At 31.4% G+C, this 19393-nt stretch overlaps 1 protein-coding gene across 1 annotated transcript; it reads right to left on the bottom strand.

The window, feature by feature from the left end:
* Positions 1-8962: 8962 nt before the first annotated feature.
* LOC114165514 (isoleucine N-monooxygenase 2-like) lies at positions 8963-10745 on the bottom strand. The gene is made up of 2 exons (XM_028050118.2): positions 9738-10745; positions 8963-9595 (listed from the first exon to the last, which is right to left on the bottom strand). The coding sequence occupies exons 1-2, from the start codon at positions 10698-10700 to the stop codon at positions 8963-8965; spliced, it is 1596 nt and encodes a 531-aa protein (XP_027905919.2). The 5' UTR covers positions 10701-10745.
* Between the last annotated feature and the right edge of the window lie 8648 nt (positions 10746-19393).

The following is a 19393-nucleotide window of genomic DNA, read 5'->3' as shown; positions in this document are numbered from 1 at the left end:
CTTTGTTTATCTTCTCAAACGAATAACATTTTAAATTTTAATTTGTCTCTTCAAATCAGTTTAAACAGTAGTATCTGTTATGATTGATGCACCAATATTTCACAACCAAGAGCGGGGGTGAATTGGTATTAACAAATTTTGCCCAGTTTTAGCACTTTTGAAATTGTTTTGATAAAAACCTTTGCTTTTGAATCAATTGAAATAGTATGGTTTGATACTTAATGTATGGAGCATTTATACTATGACAAGATATAGAGAGAAAGAGATATAAAGCACACATAATTTTTATACTGGTTCGATTCTTAAGAATCTACATCCAGTTCATCTAGCAAACCACAGCTAGAGATATTCACTATATCACAAGAATTTCAAGATTTACAAATACACTTGATAAATCTAAATTCTAAGATAAAGGAACACACACACAAGGCATCCACACACTTGCACAACCACACAATAGCAAGGCTATCACACACACTTGCTTTAGACAGAAAACAACAGAAACAAACAGTTTCAAACTGTATCAAAACACAAGAACAAAGCCTACAAAATGGATTGAGTACACCTTTTCCAAGACTGAAATTTCTTCTTCTTGCCAAGTCAAAATTGAATGTGTCTTGATAGAATTCTTCAAGAGGACATTCCAAGATAGCTCCAAGAACCTGTTTCACACTTCTCTTTCTTTCTTTTGATTCAACTGGTTCAACTTCAGAAAGCGCAGAAATTGTTTTTATACAACAGCTGCTATCAGGCACGAACCTAGTCGACTACATTAGTTGGCTAGTCGACTATCGGGAAGTGCAGAAACTGTTTTTATATAACAGCTGCTATCAGGCACGAACCTAGTCAACTACATTAGTTGGCTAGTCGACTATCGGGGCAGCATATTAACATTTTCATATTATCACACACATGTCATGTTAACCATTGTCATGTTATTATGGACATCATCAAAAACATTTCAGATACACTTAATCAGCAACAATCTTCCCCTTTTTTGATGATGGACAAACTTGCATAGAACAAACCTTTCTCCCCCTTTGGACATGATCAAAAATAGGGAAAAAAAACAATGCGGAAAATAGCCAATCTCAATGAAGTATATATGATGAATAGGCCAATAAAATCATAAAATGTCATAACTATGGAATGCATGTCATTATATAATATGGTATCAAAGTAAAATGCAGCAGATGGGGATAAGAGAAATTGGAATATCAAAGTACAAGCAACATTGTCAAATCAAGTAACAAGAAAAGAACAACATGGACTTAATGGGCAAACCAAATACAACAAATTTTATCATATTAGCTCAAAGTACAATCAATCACAAAAGAACAATCTTGATCCCAAAATCTAGATGCATGGTTACTCCCCCTAGGAACAAACACCCAAACAACACACACACATTTATCCCCCTTTTTGAACATTTAGAAAAATAAGGAACTGACAGTAAAAAAATATGCAAACGATGAGACATATTCAGTATCACTACCACAAATAATTGTTCAGACAAAGATGCATCATAGCAAGGACAAACATGATACAAAATATGTATGCAACATTCAGCTCATACAACATATAGGCAAAAGAGATATCCTATTTACGCTACTAAAACTAGATCAAGCAGTGTACATGTTAGCACCAATTTAAGCCAAAATGAAAACAAAAGGAGAAAGATAGAAAGATTACAATCCCATTAATCGGACATTTCAGCTTGTGGAGATCCTTCCTCATTATCAATAATGGCAGCGGCAAATTTCTTTCCTCATATGAAGGTTGTGGGAAGGATGAACAACAACAACACAATTCAAATAGCACAATGAAAAGGGAATATAGGTAACTTACTACAACTTCTCAAGATTAGGGTTTTAAAGAGATTGGGAGTTTTAAAAACAATTAGAGAATGGGAATTTAGGGTTCTGATCTTATTTAGGGATTTGGTAGTGTTGTTTATGACTTTTGGAATTAATTTGAAAGTTATCTCAAAAACTTTACCAAACTAAGTTTGTTGCAGACATAGTTAATTAGGTTATTAATCTAGTCGAATATGTGCGAATCTGGACACAGAAACACAGAAATGTACGTGGCTAGTTAACTAGCAAGTTGACTATTCTATGCAGAATGAGAAAACCTGATGCAGTATGAAAAAATAGTTAACTAATGAGTCGACTATGTAATGCAGAAATAGAAAAACAGATGCAGTGGTGACAAATCTGGTGCAGTATGAAAACGATAGTTAATTAGATAGTCAACTTTATTTGCTACAGAATGGTAAAATCTGATGCAGATTTTTATGCTGTAAATGTGAAATCAAGTATGCCTAATTCATTAAAATGTTCAAGAATAACAACATAGATGCAACAACACAATTTGTATTTGTAGGAAACACTTTTGGTGCAAAAAGATTAATTTTTATGTCCTAAGAAACATCATCAAAAAGTGTTAAAAGTTGTTTTACTCATGCAGGGAATGATTGAAACTTCTTTTTACCTGTGCAGCCCAAAAAATAATACCACATTGATTATTAGGCTTTTCACAAACCTTGCAAAATAGGTAAAATACATCTAGGTACCCACTTTGTATTTGGGTCCTTTCATGTTAGCGACATAGATGGTGTTTTTAAGCAACCAAAGATATTTTCCACTTGGAACACCAATATTTTTGAAATAACAAGAATTTGATGTATGACCATTCTTTAAACAATAAAAGCAAGATACAAAAGTTGTATTAAATGCCTTCTTAGGATGAAAGAAAAGATTTTGGAAAGACTTTTGTTTCTTTGAAAAGGAATATCCATATTCATCCATTACATGCTTTTGAGAATTAAAAAGAGTATCCAAGTTGGATTTTTCTGCTGTAAAGTTTGCAAGAGTTTCCTCAAGAAATTCAACTCTGTTTTTAAAGTTCTTGCAATCTTTACAATCACAATTTTCAACTTGCAAGGTTGAATTATAATTACAAGAGGAGGTTTTATGAATGATGTCCAAATTTTCCAAATCAAAATCCAATTTCTTATTTGCCTCTTCTAATTGATCCAATCTATTTTCTAACTCTTGATAGTTCATCTTAAGCTTTTTGTTTAAACAATTAAGTTCATTTGCATCTTTATGCAATTCTTCAAATGTATCAAGAAGTTCATCATACTTTGCTTGAATATTAGAATTAGAAGTACTTATCTTGCTTTCTTGGGACTCAACATCAATCATGAAGCATGTGTTGACATCTTTACTGCTGTTGTTACTTTCTGAATTGTTATGGCCATGTTCTTCAATGCTCTCTTGAGCTTTCTCCAAGGTTTCCCACATTTCTTTTGCATTCTTACATGTAGAAACTTTGTAGAATTCTTCCATGGTGAGTGCTGAGGAAATGATGTATCTAGCTCTAGCATCATATTGCACTTTCTTGTTCTCATCCGCGGTCCATAAATTGAAGTCTTTCTCAACCTGCACATTGTTAATGGTATGCATAGGAATAAATGGTCCATTTACAATAGCATCCCAAACACCCATGTCAATGGATTCTAAAAAGATTTTCATTCTTATTTTCCAGAAAAGATAGTTTTCTCCAGCAAACAGTGGTGGTCTATTGATTGAAGGCCCTTCAGAAAACATTTGTGAAATATTGACCATCTGTCAGGATCTAGTCGACTATGGATTCGACTAACCAGCTCTGATACCACTTGTTATAATTGATGCACCAATATTTCACAACCAAGAGTGGGGGTGAATTGGTATTAACAAATTTTGCCCAATTTTAGCACTTTTGAAATTGTTTTGATAAAAACCTTTGCTTTTGAATCAATTGAAATAGTATGGTTTGATGCTTAATGTATGGAGCATTTATACTATGACAAGATATAGAGAGAAAGAGATATAAAGCACACATAATTTTTATACTGGTTCGATTCTTAAGAATCTACATCCAGTTCATCTAGCAAACCACAGCTAGAGATATTCACTATATCACAAGAATTTCAAGATTTACAAATACACTTGATAAATCTAAATTCTAAGATAAAGGAACACACACACAAGGCATCCACACACTTGCACAACCACACAACAGCAAGGCTATCACACACACTTGCTTTAGACAGAAAACAACAGAAACAAATAGTTTCAAACTGTATCAAAACACAAGAACAAAGCCTACAAAATGGATTGAGTACACCTTTTCCAAGACTGAAATTTCTTCTTCTTGCCAAGTCAAAATTGAATGTGTCTTGATAGAATTCTTCAAGAGGACCTTCCAAGATAGCTCCAAGAACCTGTTTCACACTTCTCTTTCTTTCTTTTGATTCAACTGGTTCAACTTCAGAAAGCGCAGAAACTGTTTTTATACCACAGCTGCTATCAGGCACGAACCTAGTCGACTACATTAGTTGGCTAGTCGACTATCGGGAAGTGCAGAAATTGTTTTTATATAACAGCTGCTATCAGGCACGAACCTAGTCAACTACATTAGTTGGCTAGTCGACTATTGGGGCAGCAGATTAACATTTTCATATTATCACACACATGTCATGTTAACCATTGTCATGCTATTATGGACATCATCAAAAACATTTTAGATACACTTAATCAGCAACAGTATCTGTTCAAAGGAATCCTGCGTAACTTGAATGCACCACAATAAAATCTTATTAACAATCAATTTAGTGACAATAAATTAATATTCACTATAGTAACCAATTTATATACTAATTTATAAATTTAAATATTATCAGCTACTATAATAAAAACTATTATGAATACAAAATTATAATTAATCTAGAAAATTAGGTATCAAGATTTTCGCTACCAGAGGAATTAGTTTATAAATTCATCACTAAACATTAGCTACCACAAGAATTAGTTTATAAATTATTGGTTAATTTAGCGACCAATTAATTTTTTATTTATAATAGTGACTATTTTAGCAACAAATAATTTTTTATTTTGTAAATTGTTATGTAAATTGGTCACCATACTAACTAACAATTATTTTATAATTAAAACTAGTTATTGATTAAGAGTTTTCTTGCAGTGATAGTTGAGATAAGTATGAATAAAGGAGATGAGAAGAAAAATTTTAATGAAAAAGACAAGGAAAAAATCGTAGACGAAGGAGATATGCATGGATAAAAAAAAAAGAGCCAAGCGTGGTTATAGGAGATGAACGTAGGTGAAGGGAATGAGTGTTAGTGGAAGATATAAGTATCAAGATATTTATGAATATAAATGAAGAAAATGTGATTTATATAGAAAGTAAAAGAATAAAATTATGAGTGAGGAAATTTATCATCTTTAAATTTGGCCATTTAAATTAAAAATAATCCATGTACCCTATTTAATGTGAAGAATGCACGTTCAAAACATATAACTTAGAGTCAACTAAGCTCACACCAACTTAAATAAATATAAATATTAAAATTAAATGATGTTGGAGTCTCTTGAGCCGACCCTAACTTATTCTAGTTATTGTTTACTTAATCGACACTGACTTAAGTAAATAAATACAAATAAATAAGCTTTTTTTTATTGGCAAAGAATTAAATTAAATTAATAATAGAATACTTGAGGGGTGTTCTAACCCATTTACAAAAAAGATGAGAAAAAAGTGCAGTGCATCTCTAAAACTTGTCAAAACAACGATAAAACTTTCACGTACAAAAAGCTAAGACTTCCCTAGACATTGGGGCATAAAATATATATCATAAAGACCTTCGAACAATATCTAAACAACATTATTGGAAATGAAATAGAGCTTGAGTAGGCGCCAACAACATATTGTGCTACTACAATAATAAATAAATAAATAAATAAACTTATGATCCGTTAAATTGATGTTAATGACACTAACCTTATTCATTTTAGTTTTTTTATAGTTGACGTCCAATTAATCAATACAAAATTAAATAAATGTAAATATTAAAAATAAATAAAATTAGTTTTTACCGATACTAGCCTTATTTATTTTTAATAAGTTAGTGTTTGCACACTAAACAAATATTTATTTAAATCAACGCTAATAATGTTAGAATATGGCCGAAGCTAATATTGAAGAGCTAAACTTATGTCTACTTGCAGCGGTGATCTCTTCTTCAAGATAAAATAAAAACTCAAACCGCACGTAATTCTTGTGCTTCGGGTTGCTTTATGCTTATTTGATGTTTGGTATAAACTTTAGTTGCTGCATAATCTTTCTTTGTATTTGTATTCTTTTATCCCAATTTCTGTCACCTTTATTTTTCATAGTTCCTTCAACATTTGTTTAGTCTAACACCCCTACCTTACTTCTACTTAAGCATTCCACTTAAACATTGATAAAATCATGGCCTATTAGCCTATTATGACCCTGTACTATTTTTTGGATGTTTTCTATTTCTTACTTACCAAAATTTTGTTGTATTTGTTTGCAGAAAAGAAACAGCTGTTATTACAACTAATAAAACGTTTTGTGAAGCAATGACTTATGAGGTAATACATGCAACACACATGTGTGGACACATTAGCTAATTTTGGATTACATGTAGAATCTAATTTTCGTAGTACTTCTTCTTATCCCTATCCTATACGTATTTCTTCAACAACTGTTTGGATCTCAATTTAAATTTCGTTGTTTTTATTGCGTTTCTATTCTAGTCATCCTATAATGTAACTATTTTTTTTCTTTCAAGTTTATGAGTTCTTTAATTCCTTTCAAAACTACATGGTATAGGATAGCTTAAATAGTTATTAGAAATTAATTTTAAAAAATAGAAAATGTTCTTGCCCATTTAACACTAACTTAGGTTGCTAATTTTAATATTATTATTAATCAATGAATCTCAACATGATGGAATATTAAAAAATAGTATATAAAATAAGTATAAGAGGAATAGCAAACACAATTATTAGCGAGCCTCAGTAAACACACATGAGTATACAGAAAAACTACAGTTAGAAAAACCAAATGTATTCTAATTGATTGACGTAAGTCTATATTTAAATATTATATATATATATATATATATATATATATATATATATATACTTTAAATTTAAAGTCGTTATTATATTAAAATATTAATGTATAAAATAATATATTTAATATATAAATCTAATAATTATTTTAATTTATTTAACTAAAAATATTAATCAATCAATTAAAAACTTAAAAAATATTTATATGACTTAAATATTTATTTATAAGTGACAAGCCAGCTTGTCAATTTGTTGGGTTGCCTTGAGATATTACGAGTCACAATTTATGATCTATTTTTTTGGTGCTGAGTCAATCCAATTTAATTCATTTTTTATGAGTCAAAGTTGGAACGGGCCAAAACGGGATAATGATCCGTTTTGTCACCCTTAGATGGAAACATAAAAACTTAAAGTGCATCTTAAGAGAAAAGAAAAAAAGTCACTAAGAAAGAGTAAAAAAGAAGAAAAAGAGAACTACTAAATAAACTAATTTGAAGAAAATGTTAAATACATATATATTCGGTGTTAATGATTCGGTTTGTCCTTAAATATTTTGCATGATATTGATCAGAAAATATGATATGGAGTTGGAAAACTAAATATGAAATCTAATGTCTAATAAGAGCATCTAATACATTTGAATACTGGAGTAGGCAAAAATATCCAATTTTTTTATACAATTCACTTCTTCGATCAATCCATTTAAGATCCATTATATTAAAAATTTAATCCATTTTATTGGATCTGGATTTTAATCCGATCTACATTTCATATGTTTTATGGATTGGATATTCATTCTCTAAATCTAGATTTTCAAATATGAATAATCAAAAATTTCAATCTAAATTTTTAGTTGGGTTAGGCTTAAGGTCGAGATGGATATCCAAATTTGGCCATATTCGATTGAGTCAGCATGGCCCAAAATTTGGCTGTATTCGACGAAGTCGGCCTTGTATGAAATTTGACCACATTCGGCCGAATTCAGTCGAGTGGGTTACAGTCGAGTTGGTCCTAGCCCAAATTTGACCGTTTCGTCCGAGTTAGTTATAATCGAAATTTGGTTGTATTCAGCCTAGTCGGCTACGGTCGAAATTCGGTTAAGTTGGCTTTTGTCAAAATTTATTTGTATTTGGCCTAATCAGCCTTGGAAGAAATTTGGTCGTATTAGGCTAAGTGAGCCCCGGTCTAAATTGCTAAATCTAATCTAGGAACATATTTAAATGTTTTAGTTGAATCAATTCTTGCATTTAAATGATAGGGTCTTAGTAGTAATTGAAGAATTAACACTTTGGTTGAAGTCTTTAGGTTTCTAAATTCAAGGAATTGATTTAGAATGACTCATGCCCTTTTCAGTGACACTGAATCAATGCATTAATATGTATTGAATCCGTGGAAGTGTAGTCAAAGCATTAATATGTATTCAATCCGTGGAAGTGCAATCAAATGAGATAGGTGAAGTAGTGAAGTTGAACAGACTATATGTCAGTTGTTATTTCTCTATTTGGCATTAGTGCTACTCCATAAGCTATAATGGTTAGAATAAGGAACAAGTGGAAAACAATCAATTCTCGTTAGGATGCAAATAAAGAAAAATGTGAAGCGAAAAAGATTGAATCCATTCTTCTCTCATTATGAAAAGAAAGCAAAGGAATAAAAAAAAATCCAAGATCGAAGAAAGAAAATGACGGATCAGATATACGAAGCAAAACTCTTTAAAAGAAGTGCTTTAATATTATCTTCACAAATCATAGGAAATTTAACAAAACTCCAAGAGAGAAGAAATAAAACTTGTGAAACAAAGAAGAGAAACACGAAATAATGAAAAAAAAAACGATTTTATTGAAACTGAAAAAGAATACAATCAAAAGAAACCAAAGAGGCATGAATATATAACAAAGGAAAAAAGAAAACAGAAAAACATTTATATGTCGTTCTTCATAACATATGACAAATCATATATTTAACACATTGATTTGTGAACAATATTTATTGCTTCACTAAATTCTTGAGCTAAATTAAAGGTGATATAATTGTGGTGCTAATCTCGGCTCAGCAACTGCCATAAGTGGCTCTGCGAGATTAATCTCATTATTGGACTCAACTAGGTTTATTTTTGAAACATTAGGTGGTGCAGTCCAAGTGAAGCCATGGAGCAACCTAGCAAATAACATGACGGTCATTGTGGTCCCAAGCATTACTCCAGGACAACCACGCCGTCCTGTGCTAAACGATATGAACCTCAAATTTGGCTCTGTCAAAACTACGTTAGACCCATTATCACTCGTAAGATGACGTTCTGGTTTAAACTTGAGGGGTTCATTCCACACTTTTGGGTTTCTTCCAAGTCCTTTTCTACTTAGCAATACATGGCTACCCTTCGGAATGAAGTAATTTCCTACAGTTGTGTCACTCATTGAGACATGGGGAACATTAAAATCTGCCAAGGGATGAAGACGAAAAGCTTCTCTTGCACAGGCCTTTACAAAGTTAAGCTTTGGTATATCTGATTCTTGAACCAACCTCTCTTTTCCCACCACACTGTCCAATTCTTCAATTGCTCGTTGGAGCAAATTTGGTTGGTTTATCATTTCAGCTAGTGCCCATTCAAAAGCATTTGATGGATTGTCCACTGCTGCCATCAATACTTCCTGCAAGGAGATTAAGTATGGATTTCCAATCATTAATCCATAATACGATTAATAAGAAGTATAGAGAAGTGAAACATGATAATACGATTAGTGTTTACAATAATCATTGCTCATGAAAACACAGAGAGAAGAGAAATGTCACCACAATTTGTGCACTAATTTCTTCCATTGTCAATAATGGTTTATTGTCGGCATCTTTCAAGGAGATCAAAATGTCAAGCCAGTCTTGTTCATCAATCTTTGGTGTGTCATTCCATTGTTTAACTCTTTCTTGAACGATGGGATCATGATATTTCTTCATGACATTCAAAGCTTCCCTCACCTTCTTCTGGTGTCCATCCAAGTCAAGTCTCCTCAAGGGTGGGATAAAATCAGAAATAGAAAAGGCATAAACATACTTAAGTAAAATGAAGATGGAATCAACATGTTCTTCCTCCTCAAAACCAGGTCCTCCATCCTTCCTACCCTTCCCAAAATACCTCTTATTGAAAAGAATTTTCCTTATAACATTGCCACAATAATGCTTTGCAACACTTCTGATGTTCACAAGGCCAGCAACACCATTGTTCACAGTTTTGCTTTTGTTGTAAACGTAAAACATAAGGTTGTCAGCTTCCTCAGTCCTTCTGTCCTGGAGCCATAGGTGCTTGTGTGAAGAAAGCAAAGCAGTGGTTAAGATTTTCTTCATTTTCTTCCATTGGTCCCCATATGGCACTAAAACTGTGGTTACATGTCCGCTAGTAACGAGATCAGTGCAAGTGTTTACATATCTTGATGCAAATATTGCATCTTGTTCACTCAAAAACTGTTTGGCAATGGTGGGACATGTGACTGGGATAACATAGGTATTTCCGAGGCGGATACATGCAATCTCAGTGTTCATTTGTTTCATGAGATTGTGTATCCATCGATGAACAGGTTTGTTGGCAAACATCTCAGGAAGGTTGCCCACCATAGGCCATGGTTTGGGACCTGGTGGAAGTTTTGGTTTTTGTTTCTTGGACCATTTCTGAATCAAGCTAGGTATCAGGGGTTTTAGCACAATGATCACAAACAACCAAAGGCTTTGAAGAGTTGACAGAAAAAGAGAAGGGGAATGCTCCATCGCTTGGGAAAGGCCTTTTGTGATGCTAAGTATTTGGAACTTTTTCAATTAACACTTGTCTTGCTTTAGAGACGATTTAGTGAAAGTGGGTAAATGATAGATATTTTGCGAGATGTTTGATGCCTACTATAGTATTTATACAGTGTAAAAGGATTTATTTTTATTTTTATAATCATTTCTTTAAACACGTTTTCCTTCCCAATCATAATTTTCTTTGCATTTTTTTGTTGTTTGACTTAAATCATACTTCTTAATATACTTTCATCTATTTATTTTAGAATCATGATAACATGCACGTTTTCTAAAATTCAAGCTTAATTATATATATGTGCTTAGCTTCTTCTTTTTTTTTTTTTTCTATTCATAATCTTAGTTACAGAATTTTGTTTTCCTGAACGAGGGCACGAAATAAACAGCTGTTATGATAACTAATAATATGTTCTTGAGGCAATGACTTCAAGAAGCACATGGTTGCATCCTCAGCACAATTATACTTAGTCTTAACTAAGATTTCATCATAAAACATTGACAAATAGGAATTTACATTCAGTATCACTCTCTTAAAATTCATATTAGACTCGGGATTACTAATTAAACTCATTTATTTCTGTCGCCTCTAAATGAAATGTATGCCTTCTGTCAATATCTAGTACTTTTATCAACTAAAGTTTTACTAGAATAGATTACCGATCCCAGTACTTGTTTTAATAACCATAGACACAGGTACATAAATATCTAACTAATGTATCATCAAATTCATTAATTACATCAATAATTATATAATGATATACCTGGAATGATGTTGAATACAGTATGATTGAAAAAAGAACCATCTTGCTATATTCTCTTCACCTTCTAATAACTTCAGTAAGATTTGCAGAGATTATATCCATTACAGATAAATACAACTTCAAGCCAGAATGGAAATGTTGCAATATAATTATCTTAAAACTAACTCCCCTCGCAATAGTCGAGAAACTACTGGAAAATCATTATATTGAAATCAATTTTTTGTGACCAAAATAATCCGTCATCAATTCCTAGAGTTTTAACTAATTTCTATTACTAATTTTAAATTTGTTTTAATTTAAAATTAGACACTAAATTAACCTAAAATTCTTTAGTAATTAATTTTTTTTATTCATAATGAAAATTATTTCAGATATCAATAATTTTTAATTTACAAAATAATTTTTAATTAACTAATATTGTGACTAATTATTTTTTATTTAATTATTCTTTTAGTGGGAATATCTATATGATATCTAGCAAACAAACGAAAATTTTGCATTGAAAGCCAATCGGACGAAAACATGACTAACCAAACATCAACACTTCATAGGATATAAACAATACATGACGAGAAACAATTGATAGGTTAGTCAAAATGTGATCTTTGGTAATACACCGAAAAGATGATTATAATAGTGTAGCACGAATGGAAGCGGCAAAACTTAAATGATGTACTGGTTCACATTAAAGGAAGAAATCTAAAAGGTCTAACTTTTGTAGGTCTTTATCATAAGAGAGCTTATACGTTATTTATATTTCTATCCTCGGCTTCTTTGTATGTAATCTTAGTATTTGAATCTTCTTTTCATAAAAGGTTTGGAACATCCCAAGTGTTCAGATGAAAAAGGTCGTAAATTCAACTCTTACTCTAATATTTACAAATAATAGGTTAAGTTAAATGTTTGAAAAAAAGATGTGAAAAGTTGAGTTCAACTTCCTTCACTAACAACTAACGATTGTCGATTAAAAAAACTTATACGATAAAATTATATTCAACTCAAATATGTTAATACAAAACCATATATATAATTTTGTTAATGAAATAAATAATTAACACTAGTTTTATTATTTTAGATTATGACAGAGAAATAAAACACTACCAAAAAATATATCTTATTAGCTTATAAATAATTCCTTTTAAACGACTTATATGAATCTTACTACTTTAGTTCTCTTAACAAAAGATAACTTTTAAAAGTTAATTAAAAATAAATCATAATTATATATATAAAATAAGTATACATAAAAACTGAATTATTAGTTAGGGAGTAGTAAAAAAACTAAATGATGGAGTATTAAAAAAATAGTATAAAATAAGTATAAACGAATAGAAAACATAATTATTAGTATCGGTCTAATATAATAAAAGATTCACATGTTGACATTATTATAAAATAAGGGATCTTAACATGATGGAATACTAAAAAAAGGGTTTATATAATAAGTATAAAACGAATAGAAAACACAATTATTAGGCAGCCTCCATCAAAACACGAGTATACATAAAAACTAAATTTAGAAAAACCAGATGTATTAATTGATTGACTTAGTCTATATTTAAAGAAATACGAATATTATATATATATATATATATATATATATATATATATATATATATATATATATATATATACTTTAAATTTAGAGCCATTTATATAATAAAATATTATGAACAAAGCTACAAGTTTATTTAATATAGTATATTTTCATGATTCAAAATTTTAAAACTTCTATATGATAGAATAAATTTTAGTGGCTCCATGGTCACTTTATATTCTCCTCTCTTTCATTATCTCTTAGGGTGTGTTTGGATGAGACAATTCAAGAGGGTAATTCATTTATTTGAAGAATTTGAAATTTTTTGTAATGAAATGTTTTGTTTGGATAGAGAAATTAAAAAGCATTTAAAATGCATGCATTTTTTTGAAGTATTTCAATTATCTAAATTAGAAGAAATTCAAATACCCTTAAAAAAGATGGAATTTGAAATTCTTCTCACTCAACCTCACAACCATGACATGCTGGGCTGGCCATACGATCCAGACGGATCAGACCAACTTGACAACACAAACGGGTCAAGCAGGCCCAACAACCCAGACGGGTCGGGCGAGCCCAATGACCTAGACGGATCGGGTGACCTGATGACACATACGGATTGGGCGGGCTTGACATCTCAAATAGGTCAGTCAAGCTTGACAACCCACACTGTCCGGGCGGGCCTAACGACTAAGATGTGTCGAGTTGGCCCAACGACCCAAACGAACCAGGTTGGGTTGAGTTCGATGACACAAATGGGCCCGACAACCCAGATGGGTTTAGTCGATTTGATGACCTAATGGGGCCAAGCCGGGTCAATGACCCAGACGGGCCGAGTTAGGTTGGGTTGTGCCAGGCCAGATTGATGAACTTGACAGGCATGACCGGTAGGTATGAGCCGTCAAGCTTGTCTGGATCGTCGGGTCGACCCAACCTGTCTAGGTTTTCCGGCCGGCCCGGCCCGTCTACGTCGTCGGGTCAGACCAATTCGGTTGGGTAGTCGAGTGGGTCAACTCGGTCCATCTGGGTCGTCGAACCCGTTTCCAAATTCAATTATTTTTTCCAAACAAAAAATTGAAATGTAAGGTATTTTAATTTTTTTATCCAAACAAGTTATTTAGAAAATGAAGGAAATTTAATTACAAGTAATTCAAATGCAAAGCATTTTAATTTCTGAGTATTATTGAAATGCTCCATTCAAACATAAGATTAGAGAATCCGATAGTAGTTAAATAATCAACCAAATGTTTAAACAAAGAAATTTTATATTTGTTGTAAAAGATTTCACAGTAAATAGAATATAGAATATGTGCAAATAGCTCACTACTAGAAAATTCATTTAACTTAACGTCGGTGTCGGTCAAATTGCGATGTTATTGCTATCGGTCTAACCAACTCTAATAAAATAAAATACATTGAATATGTAAAAAACCTTAAAAATGTAAAATTTTTTATAATTTTTTTTTATTATAAATATTTACATTAGTGTTGTTTTAACAAATTCTAACTTTATTTATTTTTAATATATTTTATTTCTTTAAATTAACGTTGTCTTGACGAATGCTAACTATAAAAGAAATATGATAAGAAATATGAGAGTTAACTTTATTTACTTTTAATATTTTATTTATTAAAGTTAATCGTGAATACTAACTAAATAAAAATATTAAAAATAAATAAGTTAATTTTTTTATTTAACAAATGTTAATTTTATTTATTTTTAGTATTTTATTTATTATTTATTTTTAATATTTATATTTATTTAAGTTTATCTAAGTTATATATATATATATATATATATATATATATATATATATATATATATATTATAGATCATTTTAATTATAAAGCACGAGATTTAAATATCATAAATGTCCTCACCCACGATTTTCTTTTCTCACTTATATATATATATATATATATATATATATATATATATATATATATATATATATATATATATATATATATATATATATATATATATATATATATAATTACACTCATTTTTTTTATTCACATTCATACATTTTCTCACATTTATATCTTTTATCTATACTTATGATATCTCATTTTAATAGTATAATACTACTAAAATAAAACATTTCAGTACAAATATTCAGAAAACAAGTTGTCCAAGGTATATCTCATATCAATCTAGTCATCTAACAGATATGACTATAATAATATAAGACATGTACACACCAAGCTTCTAAACTAGGGTTCTATTCTAAAAATATACTTAACAGAATCTGATAGCTTACTTATCATCTCTCAAAGGAAAACTCTAAACTTGTATATTCATTTGTTCACAATGATAAGGTGATCATTGCAAAAAGAAGAACACAAATACAAAATAGACTAATAAAGAAGAGAGGATAAGCTAATATACAAAAGATTGATCATATATCAATTAAAACATGTAGTATTGACAAATTAAGCAACACAAATAGTTTTGAAACACAAGCCACATCAATAATAACTTTTCTAGACTTAATCATTCGAATAAAATGCATCGATGTCGGACATCTTGGAAATTGTGCACTTGTGATGGACAATCTTCCACCCAACTAAGTTAATCCTTTTTGTCATAAGAACTATTATTCTTTAGACAATGTCCTTTTACTACTATAAGACACAAGAAAATTAAATAATTAATTATTTAATATAAATGCGGGTAATGAAATAATTATGACATTTAATGCAAGCAATTATGACAATGAACAATACTAGCTCAAATGGTTGAGAGTGTTGGGTTATTATTAAAGGACTTGGATTTGAGTCCTAAATGATGCTAATTGTGTGTTCCTTTAATTGTTTGTTTTTTTAATAATATGTTTGACCATGGGACATGGTATTATATTCTTAGATGAGTAAGAATTATCATGAAACATGTATCGGTTGAATCGGTTGTTAATTTAATTAGTTAAAGGAGGAAAAAGGTAGGAATTAGGAGAGGAAATAGCATAATAGTGTGAGTTGGATTTGGGTCTGAAAAAGTCTGGTCTAAGGGGATAAGAGAAGGCTATTTTGGGTTGGTAGAGGCAAATTAGAAGCCAAGTCTTGCGAAGACGAATAATCGGAGTGCGTTTGGAGCAGGAGAATCCATGTAAGGTGAGCTACTCCTTCATGTTTTATTCGTATGTGATGTGTTGTGCCTTGACATGTTCAAATGCATAAAATTTCATCTGTTTCACGTTTTTTGTAAGTTTCTAAGTTCTGCCCAGAAATCGCCTGGCGGAATTAAAGGCTCGCCAGACGACTTATCCCCTTTTGACCTATATTTTTGGGTTCTACTATGAACCGCTTGGCGGCGATGAGTATCCACCAGGCGAAGCGATGGCGTCTGTTTTGTTTTAGGCACGTTTGTGGTGAAATTTTGATGCTTTGAGTTTTCTGTGAAGTTTTATTAAGTGTTTGAATGCTTGATGCTATAAAATTTATGTTCATAGTTGCTATTTTGATTTTATGGCGATTTAATTGGGGTTGCCTACATGAAGAGTTCATGTTAGGGTTGGGGAGTGAATTGGAAAGCTTGGAAATCAGGTTCAGTCACGTTATGTTGCCATTGTATGTACTATTGGATGTGTACACATGTAGAATTGTGAATTTGTGTATTTCTAATGCATTTGGACAGTGGGTACGGTTTTTAGGGAAAATTGAGTTACTCACAGGTGTGAAAAATTTGGGTTTCCACCCAGGTATTGACATACCCCTTAGCGGCACCCTGCTTGCCGCCAAGCGACGAGCAATAGGCATCAGTGTAGTGATTTAATTGGACGGGTTGTGAGGGGGAGTCATGGAGTAACTTGAGGCAGAGGGAAATCTAGAACGAAGAAATTGAACATGTTGGTATTGGAACAATGTGTTGTGGTCATTAGAGGTGGTAATTTACATCTACTAATTTTTTTATGTTCTTTCCCATAACCATGAGTATTCACCTTAAGATTAGGTGTTAATTACATAAGAATGAAGTTAGTTTAATTATATGTGTGTGGACAGATTATTGGAGTATAGGATGGATAATTAAGTAAAGTAAGGAAATGAGTTTCGCAACAGTAATTTAAACTAAAGATTGGCATAATTTTGAATTGTAAAGCATATATTAAAATACTTGAGATTGATGCATATTATGGGCCATAAGGTAGTATCTTAGTGTATGGAGTTTTGTAACCTTGGACATCTTAGTGAAGGATTGATAGAGATGCCAGAAAGTGAGTAAATTTAGATATTGTAAAATAACTGAACATGCAAGTAGATATATAATTGTGGATGTCCAATTGCATAGTGGAGCTTGAATTAAGTGGATAAACTTGTGCTTGTAGATATATAAGATTGAAGTGTATGAGATGTGACTCTAGGGCTGGAGTTAGGAAATCAGTGTGCGTAGTATGTTATTGTATTTAGATGAATTTGGGTTAAGTTAAAAGTTGTTTTGGGGGCTAAAATAATAGCTGGTACGCTACTGCTATAGTTTTTGGCAGCATAGGAGTGGTTGCCAAGCAATAGGATTATCAGGGACGTCCCTGGAACACGTGGTGCCTACCGGTGAGGTGTAACCCGCCAGGTGATAGCCTATAGAACAGTGGGTCTGGATGCAGCCTAGCACCTGGTGGCGAGAGCGTTCCGCCAGGCAATCTGCGCAAGGATATCGCTTGGCAGCGCTTAGGCAACGCCATGCAATAACACTTAAGGTAGTAAACTTTTCTTAATTGCATTTTGTATGGTGTGATGTTTGACTTGGACCAGGAGAAGCTTGATTGTGTCATGAGCGGGTAGGTTCATGGCTAGTGGTGAACACATGATAATATGAGCGATGAGGTTTGTATGCTTTATGTTCACACTTGAGTGTTGCTGCTAATGGGGAGGTTTGTAGCTGTTGGATCACGTGTGTTGGACTCCGGACGGGGAGGTTCATAGAGTTGGACCACGGGTGGGAAGGTCCGTAGAGTTGGACTACAAGCGGGGAGATTCGTAGAGGCAAGACTACGAGCAGGCATGTTCGTGGGAACATGTTATATCATGGGTCCATGGTCAAGTAATTGTGTGACTTGTATGTTGGAAAACCTTGGGGCAGTAAGGTTCTTGGCCAAGAATTAACTAAAATAAAGTAATTTTGGTGAATCTTTATTTTATCAAATTATATATTTATTTGTTTATGAGCTCACCCTTTTTGTGTCACACGGATGCAGATGATATTCCAAGTGATGTTGGTGATGCCTAAAGACGGAGAGAGGGCTAGCTTGGGATTTTGATTGTGGTTATCTACGATTTTAGTTTTCATTCAGTTATTTTTGGGAATTTGTATAACAATTATGGTTTTTTGTGGATTTTGTTAATTTGGATTTGAAGAGCGTTGTATGAAATTTAAATTTTCCTACAATTGGGAATAATAAACTATGACGTTTGAATTTCAAATATAATTTATTTCTATTATAGCTACTCTCATCGCCTAATCCATCCTCCTCTATACGAGTATGAATGACTAGTAGAGTCTCAAAATAACTTCAATTTTGTGTCCCTACTTTAATGAATACCCCAAGAAACACATAATTCACAAGGATTTTCCTCCTTGAAAATCCATTCATTATCTTAATCCATAACTTGAAATATTTCAGTCATCCATAACATCAATACACAAACATTTATACACATATATACCTCAACCTAAACCAATATGAAGTTTATAAAACATATTTAAAGTAAACCTGTAACATCTTGGCCGGAAATTACTAATTTAAAAGAGAAGTAAAATATAAGTAAAATTAACTCAGCAATTAAGAAAACCTCTATTTTAATATACATTTAACCCTTATTTTTGTTGTTTTTATTCAATTTAGTCCCCATTTTCGTTTTGTGTTCAATTAGGTCCTTATTTTCGTCAAATTTTGGTCAATTTGGTCCTTTTCATTAACGGTGTTTAAATAGTTAACGTTTTTGAACAATACATTCCACGTGTCAGCTCCTGTTTTTTTTTTTAATTTTTTTAATTTCAAAATATTTGTTCATGTGTCAAGTCACAATTGTGTCACGTGTCAGTTTGTGGTTGTATTATTATTTTTTTGTTCAATTTAGTCCCGATATTCGTTATGTTTATTCAATTCATTCTATATATTCGTCATTTTTGTTTAATTTAGTCCCAAATTTGGTTAAAATGGAATAATTTAATTTTTAAATTTGACATTATTATTAGTTATTTTTGAAATTCAATTATAAATTATAATATTTAATTATAAATTGAATATAATTCTTAGATTCAATTGTTAAATAAAATATAATTATTTAAATATTAATAAAATATAATTATTAAAATTTTAAAAATCTATATTAATATTTGTAAAATTGACATTTAAATCTAAAATATT

Source organism: Vigna unguiculata, chromosome 10, assembly GCF_037176805.1.
Source record: "Vigna unguiculata cultivar grain cowpea cultivar isolate G323 ecotype 2 chromosome 10, ASM3717680v1, whole genome shotgun sequence".
NCBI lineage: Eukaryota > Viridiplantae > Streptophyta > Magnoliopsida > Fabales > Fabaceae > Vigna > Vigna unguiculata.
This window is presented reverse-complemented; position numbering and strand designations above follow the sequence as displayed.

Excerpts from the sequence above, each read along its gene's own strand:
- LOC114165514 (XM_028050118.2), bottom strand. The coding sequence starts at position 10,700 with ATGGAGCATTCCCCTTCTCTTTTTCTGTCAACTCTTCAAAGCCTTTGG. Across the intron at positions 9,596-9,737 it reads AAATTAGTGCACAAATTGTG|GAAGTATTGATGGCAGCAGT; the intron begins GTGACATTTCTC and ends ATCTCCTTGCAG.